Genomic DNA, 14811 nt, shown 5'->3' with positions numbered 1-14811 from the left:
TGTTCTTAGAAGACATTTGTTGGAGTATTTAGGAATGAAATATGATATGTACAAATTACTTCAAGATTATAGCAGTTATAGCAGATAAAGTGTGTATAGATAAACTGACAAGATGCTTATACTAGGTGAATTTGGGCATAGGAAGTGGACTATTCATTGTGCATTCAACTTTTGGTAGCTTTAAAATTTTTTTTGAAATAGAAAGTTGGAAAAATGTTACTCAAATGCCTAAATCTTTCACCGATAAAGTTTACAGAATGTTACTCTAAGTGGCTTGTTTTACAGTCTTCATGGTTATTAGGCACTTAAATTATGTGCATGCCTGAGTTCTTCATGCTGCTTTCATTCTCTAAGTATTGTGTGTCACACTCTCAGTATTTGAACCATGTCCTATTTTAATCCTTGGAAAATTTATTCTGTGGCTTCTGAAACCAGCATGTTTAGCAATGATAAGTAATACAGTGAATTAATGCATCTCTGTGGGATAGCAGAATGGCTTTCTGAAGTATTTGAGGATATTTGTCACGTCTTAGCTACTTACCCACTTCAGCTCTGTTGGGGGTTTGGAGCTGATAATGAGATTTCATATTTGGAATAGGTAAGCCTATATGTGACTTTGAATGGTCCATATGCCAATTTGTGTAAGAATTTTGAATTGGTTCCTGGGAGCCTCATGTTATTCCTCAGGGTCCAGACTAGAATATATTGTAGAGAACAAGATTGCCTATTTATCTTCAGAGACCGTAGCACACGTATTGCGCAAAAATCTGTAGCTGTTGAATTGGAGGCAGGCAGTGCTAGAATGTTACTCAGGACTGTTAGGTCGACCAGCTTTAACAGATGGTGTCAGGAGAGGTACTCTTGGGGTTGGGGATGGCAGCATGCCTCTGGGTTGGGCTTTTGAAAGTGGAGATGAATATGATTTGGCTGACAGGGATTCTGAATCCATTCTAGTGGAGAGAAAGGTATATAGAAGCAAGCATATTGAGTTGAAGTGTGCCTGGGAAGGAAATGGTGCTAGTTTACTGAACACCAACTATGTGCCAGGCACTGTACCAAGTTTCTTGTTTAATCTTTGAACTAGCTCAGGGCCCATGTGTGGGTTCACATGGTCATTTTCACACACATGTAAACAGTATTAGGAAGTCAGGTAGCTGCCTCAAAGACCTCTTGGCTCCTGGTGCAACAGATTGGGAATGCTTACTCACCCATGCTCCTTGACACTGTGTCTCCTGACCTTTTCAGGTAGTTGGTGGAAACTGTATGTGCTAACTCTGTGGGAGGAGATGAATAGTGAATAGGAATAGTGAGAGTGACTGTTGGAAATGTCTCCTTTGCCCCTATCATCTCATCCTTTATCTTTTTAAAAATGATTTTATTAATTAATTAATTTGACAGAGAGAAAGAGCATGTGCATGAGAGTGCACAAGCAGGGAGAGTTGCAGAGGCAGAGGGAGAAGCAGGCTCCCCACAGAGCAGGGAGCCCTATGTGGGGCTAGATCCCAGGACCCTGAGATCATGATCTGAGCCAAAGGCACATGGTTAACTGACTGAGACACCCAGGTGCCCCCATTTCCACACAGCTTATTATCTCTATTTTATGACAACTGGAGTTCCTCAGGAGGCAGCTCGACTGTAGAGGCTAGAACAAGCCTTTTTCACTTCACCTTGTTTGATGATTCCTTGTACACGTTTATGAGGCCTGCCACCAAGGAAATTGAGCCTGGTTCTAATACCATCTATAAAAACTTCTATAACTCTCCTCCTTCTCACTAAAAGTAACATGTCACAAAAGTAGATTTTCTGGTACATATAGTGAAGAATTCCCACTGTTAAGAGGCCCTTTCCATTAAAGGGCCTTTCCATGGCCCTTTCCATTAAAGGCTCTGTATGCTTGGCACTAAAAGGTTCTCCAGCTGCCTTTACCGTGTCACGTGTTGGTGCCGAGCCCTCAGACAGGGATTGGTGAGGACATGTGACACATTATGTCGATGTTCTAATATCCAGGCAGACACAGCCCTTCCGGCTTCATCAGTACAGGAAAGCAGGGCTCGCACTCTGAGCCTCGGCTTCCTGATTTACTCTGAATCCTTCTGCAGCTGTCAGAGCCACAGTCTAGGCTTGGAGGACCAAGAATAGAAGTTGGTGTGGTCATTGGTCTGGCTCAGGAAACCAAGGACGCAGACAATTGTTTGATCTTTTTGAGTCCTGGTTATGATTTACGAAGCCAAAACCCAGCCTGATACGGAGATCTGCTGATCTTCAGCCTCATTGCGTCATTGTTAAGATACCTGACTTTTTCTTTAAGCTGAAGTGATAATGTAAAATAAGACATCAATTTCAGTTCTCTTACTTTGTGATAATTTCACCGAGGTTACAGTATTTTTAAAAAATATTTACTTATTTACTGGGGGGGAGGGGCAGTAGACTCTCCACTGAGTGCCCCCCTCCCAAACATGGGGCTCAGTCTCCTATTGAAACCAAGAGTCCACACTTAACAGACGGAGCCACCCAGGTGCCCCCTAGGTTAAGTGTTGCATAATGCATGAAGATAGAGTGAAGTTGTAAAGGGAATTCAGTAGAGTAAATGAGATTAGAGGGACTTTATTTTTTTTAACTCCAAACACAACAAAATTATTTAAGTGGTATAAAACTTGTTAATTAAATGAATAGCAACATATGGGTATGAATATAATAATTTTTAACTGACTTTAAAATATCTTTAGTTAGTGCTTTTTGATATTCAGATTAATTTCTGTTCAATTTATATAAAGTATTTTATTGTCTATTCAGAATGGAGACCGAGAATTTGAGACATTTTACTGTTCCTCCGGGGTTATTTTTTACCCTTTCCCTTCTAGTCCCTACAGAATTATAGATATTTAAAAATGTTAAAGGTTGTAGACACTCTCCACCCCGATACACTAGCCACACCGCCGCTCTCTGGGAGCAGGGGCCATCCACACTGGCTCTGCAGGGACTCTCCCCTTCACCTGTGCAGCTCAGCACCCTGTTCATTTGCACTGAGGCTCAGCCTGAGTCTACACTTTTCCTGGAACCCAGCCACGGTGTCCACTTTCTATCAGTGCTGACCCATTGTTTTCCCCTCCTCTGTGGCTTCTAATTCCAAAGTGGCATCTGTCCATTAGACTGCTTCCATCTTGACCAGTCCTGCCATGTTAGGTCAGGTGGAATAGACTAAGTGGCAGAAGCTGTTAGGTTCTAAACTGAAGAGCTTTCTCCCCTGAGCCAGACCTAAGTTTCACACCTCACCACCCATCTCCTCTCCTTAGTCTTTTGTCCTTGTGCTCTTGAGCTCTGGCCCCATAACAAAGCACCCCAGGGGGCTTAACCAATGTTTGTTGTGTCTCAGTTCTGGAGGCTGGAAGTCTGAGGTCAGGGCTGGTTTCTTCATCTGTCATTGGCTTGCAGATGGCTACCTTCATGTTCATGTGGTCTTCCTTCTGTGTGTGTCTGTGTCTTAATATCTTCATAGAAGAGCATCAATTTATTAGATTAGCACTCGTTGTAATGACCTCATTTAACCTTAATTTTTTTCTGAAGAGACCCTATTTCAAATACAGTCACATTCTGAGGTACTAGGGTTAGGACTTACAAATTTTGGGGGGACACAAGTCAGCCCATAATACTGCCCTTCCTGCCTTTCTCTTCCGGCCTTCCCACCCTGCTGCTCCTCCTTCCTCCCTTTCACCTGTCTTCCTCCCACTTCTTTTCTTTAATGTGTAGAGCATCCTGCACAGCTAAAAGGAAAATGAAAATGGGGGGATCTGAATGTCATATTTCTCCTGCTAGCTCTTCTCTGGATCAGCTTTGTGACCTTGAGCAATTCACTTAATTCTTGAAACACTAGTCTCCTTAGCTATATAGTTCGGGAATCATTCTTCCCTTCTTCCATTTTAGGACTATTGTAAGAAAAAAACTGGGATAACATTATATTTTTAAATGCTTTAAAAATAAAACATACTGATATAAGTTACAGGAAAGCTCTGACAAAGTGTAATGCTTATGGGATTATTTAGATTACTTGAAATTCTGATTACAATGGCATTATGTTTCAACTCCACATTTTACTGTGTTTTCTTATCCTTAATTATATTATTAGCAGTTAGCAATATACCGTAAGCGTTTTTGTTTTTGTTTTTTTTTCTTTTTCCCTTTCCTGAGCCATCTCCTTGCTGCTCTAAAGAAAAGACCAAAGCTGCTCAAATTGTGCTCAGCTGGGGGTCTGGCCTCCCCTGCCTGGCTGACTGCACAAGAGTGACCTTTCGCTGAGGGTTGGCCTCCAGATGTGGGGTTGGGCTCTGCAAGTCTCCCGCGGTGGCTTTGGGCTCCTGAGGGTGGCGGTGGGAAAGGGGTGGGGGGTGAGGGGTGGGGGCGAGGGGGCGCGGTCGGCTGAGTTGTAGAATCGCTTGTAATCCTTGCTCCGCTGGCAGACACTACGTCACGTCTTTTATCTCTGCTGGCTCGCCCGGGTTTCATCATGTTGCCTAACAGCCCTCCTTACAAAAAGAAAAAAGAGAACCAGAATGGGGATAGCCACCAGTTGAACTGTGTGAAAGAGGTTGACTTCACTGTCTTCTCTCCAGCTGCTAGTCTCTGAGACAAAGAAGTATTATTTGAAAGAAAATGAATAAGCCCCGGGTTGCTGGGGCTGCTGCCCTGCACCGTCATGAGTGTGAGAGGAGAGTGCAGTTGTTTTATCTGGGTGTCTCTCACCAGTAGGGTGATGTCAGTCTGGTCCCTGTGGGCTGTGGTCAGACAGGAGACGTTTCCACGTAGCCCAGAGGCTTGCGGGTATGTGTATGTGAGAGAACTGAGCTGTGGTTTTACTTTGATTTAGGTTCAAAAACGATAAAAGAGCTGGGGAGGGGAGTAGAACATAAAGTCTTAAACACAACAACGATTTAAATTATGGAAGAAAGCTTTTGAACAAGGAGGGCAATACAGATTTTTGTGAAAAATCTACCCTTAAAAGTTACAGCAAGATACTTTTGTTTTTTGTTTTTGATACTTTTGTTTTTTAAGTACAGATGTACCTTCCCCTTCTCCATAAACACAAAGACAGTCATTTCAGCCTTGTGCTGTTTGACTAATCTCCAAAAAATGACAATAAATGCCATGATTTTGATTAATTCCTCATGAAACATGCCACAGTCTTGCGTGTAGTCACAGTCCTTTTATGGCAGTTGGCCCACACAGTTGGTCTCTTCAGCACTGTGTCCTGGGTTCTAAAGCCACCTCTGCTTTTCCTTGGAATCCCTTAGAATAACCACATCAGTTACCTCATCTCCATAATGAGGGCCAAGGGCCTTCAGTTGTATAAAAGTTAAATCCGCATTCCATGGATCTGATCATATTTATTTCCACTGTAATTTTCTTATGGTATTTGAGCAAGTGAAGCTTGAACACTGAGAATTAAAAGTGTACTGGATTGTTAATTACATCTCCTTCAAGGACAGGGTAGGATAGGTTACTTAATATTTGATGGAATCAGTTTTTCTCCTGTTGTGTGAAGTGTATCCTATAAAAGTTTAGTGTTTCTTGATTAGCAATTAAAGTATGACTTAACTTTGGAAGATGTACATTATGTAGACTGGAGATGTACATTATGTAGGGCTGAAGTTAGGCCATCAAGGTGATGTAATCAAACCACTTAATTTTACAAATGAAGAAACAGGCTAACGAGACAGTGCTGTTTTGAAGGCCCTCTAGTTGTTCATAGTGCATCGTCTAAGACATCTCATTATCTTGTGTTCCACTAAGAAAGAAGCTGTCTTGCTTATTAATACATGCCAGTTGATTATAAGACAAACCTTAAGTAGCTTTATTAAAATGAAGGAAATAAGTCTTAGAATCTTTAAAGGATTCTAGGCCACATCTTCCTGGGTCTTGTCCCTGTGCCTTGCTTTTCTCCTGCTTTATTCTGACTCGAAAGCAGAGTTTTCTTGTGATATTTCACCAGAATCATTATGTGGCACATCATAAAGCTAAGCAATTGTCTTTATTTCTCTGTTAAACTTATTTTTATTTTTTATTTTTAAAAAGATTTTATTTATTCATGAGAGACAGAGAGAGAGAGAGAAAGAGAGAGAGGCAGGGACACAGGCAGAGGGAGAAGCAGGCTCCCTGTGGAGCACCCGATGCGGGACTCGATCCTGGGACCCCGGGATCATGCCCTGAGCCGAAGGCAGACGCTCAACCGCTGAGCCACCTCGGCTGCCCTCTGTTAAACTTTTTAAAATTGAAATTAATGTATGCTGATTCTTGTGAAATCTTGGGCCAAAGATCTTTGCTCATATTTTGTTGGAAGACATATTTAAGAACATTTTTGATTCTTGTATTAGAGCTGCCACCATGACTAAAAACAGGAGTTATATAATCTTTGTATCTATTGGGCATTTTCCTTTAGTAACTCATCTCTAATTAAAAAGGCCAAATACATTTTTAAAAAATGGAATTTCCTTTGTTATAGTCAGATTTTTTAAAATAAATTTGTTTATTTATTCATGAGAGACACAGAGAGATAGGGGCAGAGACACAGGCAGAGGGAGAAGCAGGCTCCATACAGGGAGCCCGATCCTGGGTCCCCAGGATCACACCCTGGGCTGAAGGTGGCGCTAAACCGCTGGGCCACCGGGCTGCCCCAGAATTTTTTTTTTTTTTTAATTAAATTGACAATTATAGTGAGGCCAGCTTGAGAAACTTGAAACCCAGGGTTACTCAGATCTCCTTTCTCCTGTTTATTCCTGAAACAGAAAGATAATCCTTTCTCCCTTTTCAATTAGTGAACCATTGTGAAATGTAGAATACACATTAGTTCAAGAGCAAAATGTCTTTTACACCTCAAGATAAATTCCTTTTGGTGTGTATTCTTTGCTCCCCTGCTTGTGGTCAGGGTCTGTATAAATTTCATCATTTACTTTTCTGACAGCACTTCACACAGCCTTCGGCAGGCAGCAGGCGCTCACACAGTCTGATTAAAAGCTGAACTGGAGCTTAATCGAACTCTGATGAATCCAAGGGCCTGCATAACCTGAAGCGGTTCTCTGCTTTGCCTTTTCTTAACTTAATAATATAAAAAAAAAAAAAATCTGACTTTAACATTGTAGAGAGCTGTAGCTGTAATAACAAAAGATTTAGTTTTATACCAGAGAAAATCAATGGGTACTTGTTCATATGTAGCAGTTCAGTGTGAAAAACCTGAGGGAGGGGAGGAACTAATATAATACTGGAGTATTTTATCATTTACTTATAATTATATTTTTATTTTTTAGGGGTGAGGGTAACAGCTTTATTGAGAGATTCACATAGCAACATAATTCACCCATTTAGCCTATACACTCCAGTGGTTTTTAGGATATTCACAGGGTGGTACAACCTTTACCAAAATCCATTTTAGAACATTTTCATCACCCCCAAAAGAAACTCTGCACTCACTGGCAATCACTTCCCATTGCTTCGACTCTCACCCAAAAAGTAGAAAAATTCACTTTTCGTCTCTTCAGATTTGCCTCTTTTGGACATTTCATGTAAATGGAATCAGACAGTATAAGCTCTTCGTGTTTGACTTCCTTTACTTCACATACTATTTCCTAGGTCCATCCATGAATCAGTACTTCATTGCTTTTTATGGCTGAACAATGTTCTATCCTATGGATAGATTGCTTGTTTTCTGTACCCATTCATCAGCTGGTGGACATTTGGGTTTTTGGCTATTATGAATCATGCTGCTATAAACATTCATGTATAAGTTTTTATGTGAATATGTCTTTTAACTTCTCCTGGTTGTATGCCTCAGAGAGGAGTCGCTGGCTCATATGGTAACTCTATATTTAGCCATTCAGGGACCTGCCCAGAATTATTTTCCACAGCAACTGCACCGTCGCATTCACACCAGCAGTGCATGAGAGTTTCAAATTCTTCACGTCCTTGTCAACACTTGTTACTTTCTGTCTTTTGAGTATAGCCCTACTAGTGTGTGTAACGTAGTACCTCATTGTGGCTTTGATTTATTGCCTGATCAATAATGATGTTAGACATTCTTCTATGTGCTTATTGGCTGTTTATATTATTTTTCTTTGAGAAAGGCTATTTAGACCTTTTCCTATTTTTAAGTTCTTCTTATTGTTGAGTTTTGAGAGTTCTTTATATAAATATATTAAGTGGATCTTTTAAAATTCCTTATTCTATGATATCTCTGATCTTTAACATGTCTTATACCTTTCTAACCTGGGCACCCCCTTGCCCAGACTCATTGATTTCATTCAAGCAGTGTTTACCATCCATCTACTGTGTGCAAGGATTGTGCTTTGCATTCTCAAGTGTAGAAAATGAATCAAATGTTCCCTGCTTCAAGGGGCACAAACCAAATAGGAAAGGAAATACGTAGGGATAAATTTCTATGATATTCAGAAGTGATGACTTTTAGATTGAGGAGTCAAGGAAGACAACCTGACAGAGGAGGCATTTTAAGTGGCCTTTGCCAGGTGTGTTGGATTTAAGTATAAGAAGATCGGAGGAATGGGACGTCTGGGTGACTCAGCAGTTGAACGTCTGCCTTTGGCTCAGATCCTGATCCTGGGGTTCCGGGATCGAGTCCCACATTGGGCTCTCTGTGAGGAGCCTGGTTCTCCTTCTGCCTGGGTCTTTGCCTCTCTCTTTCTGTAAATAAATAAATAAAATCTTAAAAAAAAAAAAAAAAGATCAGATTGGAGGAAGAAGCTGAGTAAGGCCTTAGGGTTAGACAGCGAGATCTCTGTGCAGTGGTGTCCAGTCTGCTTTAACCTCTAGGGCTGACATTTTTAGAGATTACCAAGAGGGATATTAGGAAAAAAGGCTGGGAAGCCGGTGGGCCACTTGTTAATTGTAAATGTAGAAGCAGCCTGGAGATTATTTTATCTGTGACTGGCAAGACCTTGGCTATTTGGGATCCTGGTGAGTTGACATACCCAGAATGGTGCCATGGAAGACCGAGTTTACAGAAATGTGTAGGATGGTGGGGGTGGGGGCAAGTAAAAGCAGCACTGCCGTGTCTCTGGCTCTGAAGCGGATGAGTGCTTTAGAGAACAAGAAGGCCTGTAGTGAAGAAACTCCAGTGAAAATGGTTTAATCTAGTTGTTTTCAAGTTTATTTGACCATGGGTTCACTTTTTAGTTTTTTAAATACATGATCCTTGAGACACGTATTTTGCATTTTGCTGCCTTCATTCAATGTTACACAAGTAATTGCTTAGTAAATGTTGGCTGGTTGGTATTTGATCACTTATTGGATTACTACTAATTCTGAGGGCTGAAGGAGTGTTAGGTATTAGCTAGTCCATCCTCCTGTGGTAGTCAGGCCTTAGAAGGGAAGTGTGTGTCTGTATTTGCCTGGCCCTACATAAAGTGACAATGTCCCTGCCGGTGTCTTGATTCCCAGACTGTGTTCTCTTCAATTTTACTAAAATAATTTTAACCTTCCTTTGCTACTTATGCAATAATAATAGCAAATCCCATTTTATAATATAAGATATTGGATGAGAATGTGTGTAGGCCTTGCTTAGTGTTTATGAGGGGATGTCACTCTGATAAGCAGAGGGCATGGGCTTTTGCTTACAGTAAACCCATTAACTGTGTGAGCCTAAGTAGGTCACTCCATGTCCAGGGGCATAGTTCTCTCTGTCCAGTGAGGGAATCCAAGTGTACAACATGGATTCCAGTGCTAGCAACATGCATGTCCCATTGTCTTTAGGGGGTTTGGTATAGTTTTGTCACAGCCCCTAAAGGGTGAGGAACCACCTGTGGTTCCTGTGTGGATCCTTTACCTATCAGGTTAGAAATCCCAGTGTTTTTAGGATTCCTTTCTTCTTTCTATGTCAGACACCAGCCATTTGGTCTTAAAGGTAAGCAGTGCATCCATTTGGTGAACTTAAACTGCAAACAAGCACAAACAAGCTTATACTGAGATGGAAATTGAAGAGTGGAGTAAGGATGTTGTTCTAACTCCAAGACTTCTGCTTTCCGCTTAGCAGTGTATGCTCGTGTTGTAATGAGTGGCTCTTTATTGGAGTGATTCGAATTTGCTGCTGTGGTGGCAGGTTTCCATGGCAACTACTATTGCTACACATCTGGCATCTGATAAAATGGTTCCCAAAGCCCTGGGGTCCACACAGAGCCCGAATATTCCTCATCCCTGCTGAACCTGCCAAGGATGTGGAGAAACACAGGGTGGAGGGCATGGTGGCTCTGCGCCATGTTGATGAGACTTGATTTGCAATTGTCAGGTTCCTGGAGGTATCATCAGGGATCCTCCAAAAGTTAGCCTGGCTACTGACGCTTTATATTGGAAATTCCCTCTCCCTTTCCATGGAGGAGGAGGGTACAAGAGGGGGGAGCATATTTGGAAATAATATTTTCCGATTTATCACAATATAAATATTAGCATGGCTTTTTGTTTGCTTTTTTAGAAAAAGATTTATTTATTTATTTGAGGTGAGGTGGAGGAAGAGGGAGAGAGTCTTAAGCTCACTCGCTGCAGACCACGGAGCCTGACACAGGGCTCGATACCACAACTCTGAGCTCACAACCTGAGCCAAAACCAAGAGTCAGATGCTTAACCAACTGCGCCACCCAGGCGCCCGGTTTGCTTGCTTTTTTAAACCAAAAATTCATAAATAGGAAGTAGAAGACAACCAAAACCCCACTGAATGTCTGAATGTGGCAGGCCAGCATATGGCCTGTTTTTAGATATTTCATTTAAAATGGAAAGTTCCAGTTTGCTTTGGGGCCAAAATCTCTAAAAGAAATCCTGCCTGGAGGTGTATTATGGGGTCACTGTATATTTGCTAGTTTATATCTTGCTGACTAAATTGGCAAAAGTTTTATTTTTCCTGGTAAACATTCAGGAGGCTTTTCCTTCACTCCTCTCCCTAACAAAATCATATTTGTCATATGTGTATGAAGCAAAGGACTGTTAAAACTGTCCACACATCTGTGATGATATGAAAATTAGTGGTGGCAAACAAAGATTTCCTTTCTTAGGTACTATGAAGTCTCAGATGAAGTTCACTTTATCCTAATATTTCTCTCAAAGTGTGACCAAGTGGGAAAAAAAATTGGTCATGCCTTAGAGACCAGCATGAATGAATAATAACATGACAAAAAGGTAATTATTTGTGAAAAATTTAGGTACCCCCCCATATGACTTAGAAAACTTGAAGTTTTCTCTTAAAGTGTATGTTAGTTACTCTTGTTTACAAATTTTAGAAGGTATAAAACCTTCATTATAATGGAGTTGTGCTTATTTTAATTAATAATGATGCATAAAGTTACCACCCAGTACAAAGTCTTTTTAGTAGTTGGAATGAAAATACCAAGATGTTGAATCAGATCACAATGTGAATTCTCACTTGAGTGTTTAAGTTTGAGTTTGAGAACTGCACCTGTGTATTTTTTTTTTTTGCACCTGTGTATTAAGCTCATGACAAATTCTATGTACTTTGTGCTGATAATAGTCAAAATACATTCAATGTGCCATTTTTAGTGTGCTGTAAGAATTAAATGTTTATTTTTCATTAAACAATGTGTTTTCATTTCTTTTAACTTTTTGGGCAAATATGTGAATTATTAACTCATAAATTTTCCTCATTCTTTTGAAAAAAGTAACATATCAAAATTGTAATAAAAATGTAATAGGCAAGAAAAATGAGTTTCTCTAGTCATGTTCTAATGAAACGTGTGTTAGGTCATTTTCTTACAGTTTTAGAGCTGAATACCCACACGTCAAAAGACCTTTATTGTTTTAAATGAACTTTTGAGATGGTTTGTGGTCAGTACTTTTACCCTTCTGTTACTTTATTGCAACTTTTAATTTTAAACTCTACCTTCAAGAGTTATTGCAGAAAAGGTAATTATGTGTCATACTGGAGGTGTTAGCAATATGTAAGTGTATCAAATCGACACCTTTTACACCTTAAACTTGCCCAGTGCACTATGTCAGTTACATCTCAGTAAAGCTGGAACAGGGGGGTGGGGTGGGGGTGGTGAGTTACTGAGTAGAAAACCACATTTATGTAAAATGTCTTTTGCTTGGCAGCTCACCTCCCGCTCAGGCCATGTTCTGAGAATGGCAGGCAGCCCATTCTGTTGCCAAAACTTTCCACTGGGAGTAGTTTTGCAAGGGGTGGGCGGGAAGCGGGGCACTGAGGTGGGGGGGAGGTTTCTTCTGTTTGGTGACGACATCATCTCTCTTTGCGTAGGTGAAGCTGCTCTCAGGGGAGAACCCAGGATGCAGACCCTCCCTGTGGCGTCTGCCCTCACCAGTCACCGCACAGGCCCCCCGCCCATCAGTCCCAGCAAGAGGAAGTTCAGTGTGGAGCAAGGGGACGATGACCTGGACTGTGAAAATGACCATGCTTCTAAGATGAGTCGCATCTTCAACCCCCATCTGTAAGTTCCATCTTTCTGCAGTGAAGTTGGTTTTGGCGTTGGCTTCCCTGCGCTCTGTGCTGGGGCCACGTTCTCCTGCAGCTTTGTGCTGGGAGTGAAGTGAAAGGATGAACAGTGCTTACCTGCCAGGCAAGGGATTAACCATCTTTAATAATTTGCGGAGAGATGACGTTTCCTTTCCTTCTAACTTACTTGTATGACCCTGTGTGTGTGTGTGTGTTCGTTTCCCATAGATGTTAACTTTCTCTTCCAGCTTCTGGGGGTGGGGTGGTGGTGGTTGTCTGAAGACCGCATTTTCTTATCTGTACCACTGATGGTTGTTAGGAGAATCAGTCTATGGTGAATGTCTTATGAGCCAGGAAATGGAAGGACAGATTAGCGCCTGAACAGACTTCATAAAATATTTTGCTTAGGAGTTGAGAATTGTACACATTAAGAAGTACAGTAGGCCCCTCCCTTCCCCCCCTGCTTATCTGCAGGGTATGTGTTCTAAGACTCCCATTGGATGCCTGATACATGGGTAGTACCAAACACTATATAATCTGCATGTTTCCCTGGACATAGATACCTATGAGAAAGTTTAGCTTACAAATTAGGCACAGTGAGAGATTAACAACAATAATAAAATAGAACAGTGATAGCAAAATACTGTAATAATACTTATGTGAATGTGGTCTTTCAGAACATCTAGTGTACTGTACCCACCCTTCTTCATCCTGCGATGATATGAGATGATAAACTATCTACGTGATGCAGTGAGGTAAATGACGTAGGCATTGTGATGCAGCGTTAGCTGCTGTTGACTTTCAGATGGTGTGTCAGAAGGAGGGTCATCTGCTTCCAGGCCACAGTTGATTATGAAAGCAAAGCTGCAGCAAAGGGAGGGGGGAATGATTAGGTCAACTCTCACCTTGTGTATTCATGGTACGAACTTGAGACCTTTCTAAAGTGGAAGATGGCTTTTTGTGTTTATGATACGGTACTGCTTATCACGTCTGGCATGTGAGCCTGTTGTAGCTGTCAGAGAGCCAGTCTTGGGGCTAGTTCTCCATCTGCCACCAGCACTCTCTATGATTGTGACATGAATTGCTCCAACTTTTTGGGCCTCAGTTTCCTTATTTGTGAAACAAAAGGGTTCATTGAATCTGTACAGCTCTTACCACGTTTACATTAGGAAAATAGCTTGCAGGGCACCTGGATGGCTCAGTCAGCTAAGCAGCTGTCTTCCGCTCAGGTCATGATTTCAGGGTCCCGGGATGGAGCCCCACATAGGGCTGTCTGCTCAGCAGGGAGCCTGCTTCTCCTTCTCCCTCTGCCTGCCGCTCCCCCTGCTTGTGCTCTCTCTGTCAAATAAATAAAATCTTTTTTAAAAATTGGAAAAAAAAAAGAAAGAAAGAAAATAGCTTGATTCTGTGCACCTTGTTCTGGCTACCCCTTTGCACTCCCTTTTGAACACGCATACCCCGCAAAGGGAGTGGAATGTCTTTTCACATGTTTTCAGGACTTGGAGACGGCCAGCCAGCTGCCTGGAGAGTCTGCTCTGGCAACTGAGTAACCAGTTGGTATTATCAGCATAGGGGAGCTTGTCAGAGGCAGTAAGGTAGTCCTGATTATTAGAAGGTGTAGCTTTGTATAGCCAGGTAGAAAGATCCTACTCTTTTTTCCCTTCCCCAGGCATGAATTGATGTTTTGAAATTACTCAAAATGCTTGGCTTCCCCAGTTCTGATTTCTGAGGATGCGACTGCTTCTGGCAGGAACGTGACTGCTCAGAGAGCTCCTGTTTTCTCATTGGAGGAGACCTAGCGCAGTGAGAGGTAGCCGATAACACCAGCGGCCCTGTGCTGCCTCAGCGCCAGCAGTCCTGAGCATTCCGTGCATTCCAGCCCGCTTGGACTGTTGTGTTCAGTCATAAGACATACTGACAGAGGTATTTATCCTCAAATAAATCACTGTAGTGTTAGTCAGAGGCTGAGCCTGCAGTCTGGAGCCCTGGAATTTGCTACAATCAGGAATCCAGCAACAAGGCCCTGCAAAACAATGAGCTCTCCCAAATAGACAGAGGCTCGTAATTGAGATCCTGGGCGCTTGAACTAGTTGTTCGTTCTCCTGTTACTAGGAATTTCTTCTCCTCTGCCATCCTCTTTCCTGCCACCTAAATAGGAGAACTTTGGCCTTTTATTTGGAAGCAAAGGGGAGCTAGCTAGCCCTGAAGCAGTATATTTTGTGAGCAAACATGCCTTGGTTTAAATAGAAATTCGGCCACTTACTTGGACAGTCACTGAATTTGCTTGGGTGCAATATCCTTCTTTGCACAATGGCAATGAGAATAGTTCATGTGAGGCCTGTTGTGAGCATGAGAATCAG

At 41.8% G+C, this 14811-nt stretch overlaps 1 protein-coding gene across 7 annotated transcripts in view; it reads left to right on the top strand.

The window, feature by feature from the left end:
• VGLL4 (vestigial like family member 4) overlaps nt 1-14811 on the top strand; it is a 165068-nt gene that overhangs the window by 107801 nt on the left and 42456 nt on the right. For all 7 annotated transcript variants that reach the window (XM_041763272.1, XM_041763275.1, XM_041763274.1 and 4 more), the window contains one exon: nt 12257-12446. In XM_041763272.1, the coding sequence (XP_041619206.1) occupies nt 12257-12446 (190 nt within the window). The remainder of the gene's footprint in view (nt 1-12256; nt 12447-14811) is intronic.

Source organism: Vulpes lagopus, chromosome 7 (assembly GCF_018345385.1).
Source record: "Vulpes lagopus strain Blue_001 chromosome 7, ASM1834538v1, whole genome shotgun sequence".
NCBI classification, from domain to species: domain Eukaryota; kingdom Metazoa; phylum Chordata; class Mammalia; order Carnivora; family Canidae; genus Vulpes; species Vulpes lagopus.
Note: the sequence above shows the minus strand (reverse complement) of the source record. Positions and strands in the feature narration are given on the sequence as shown.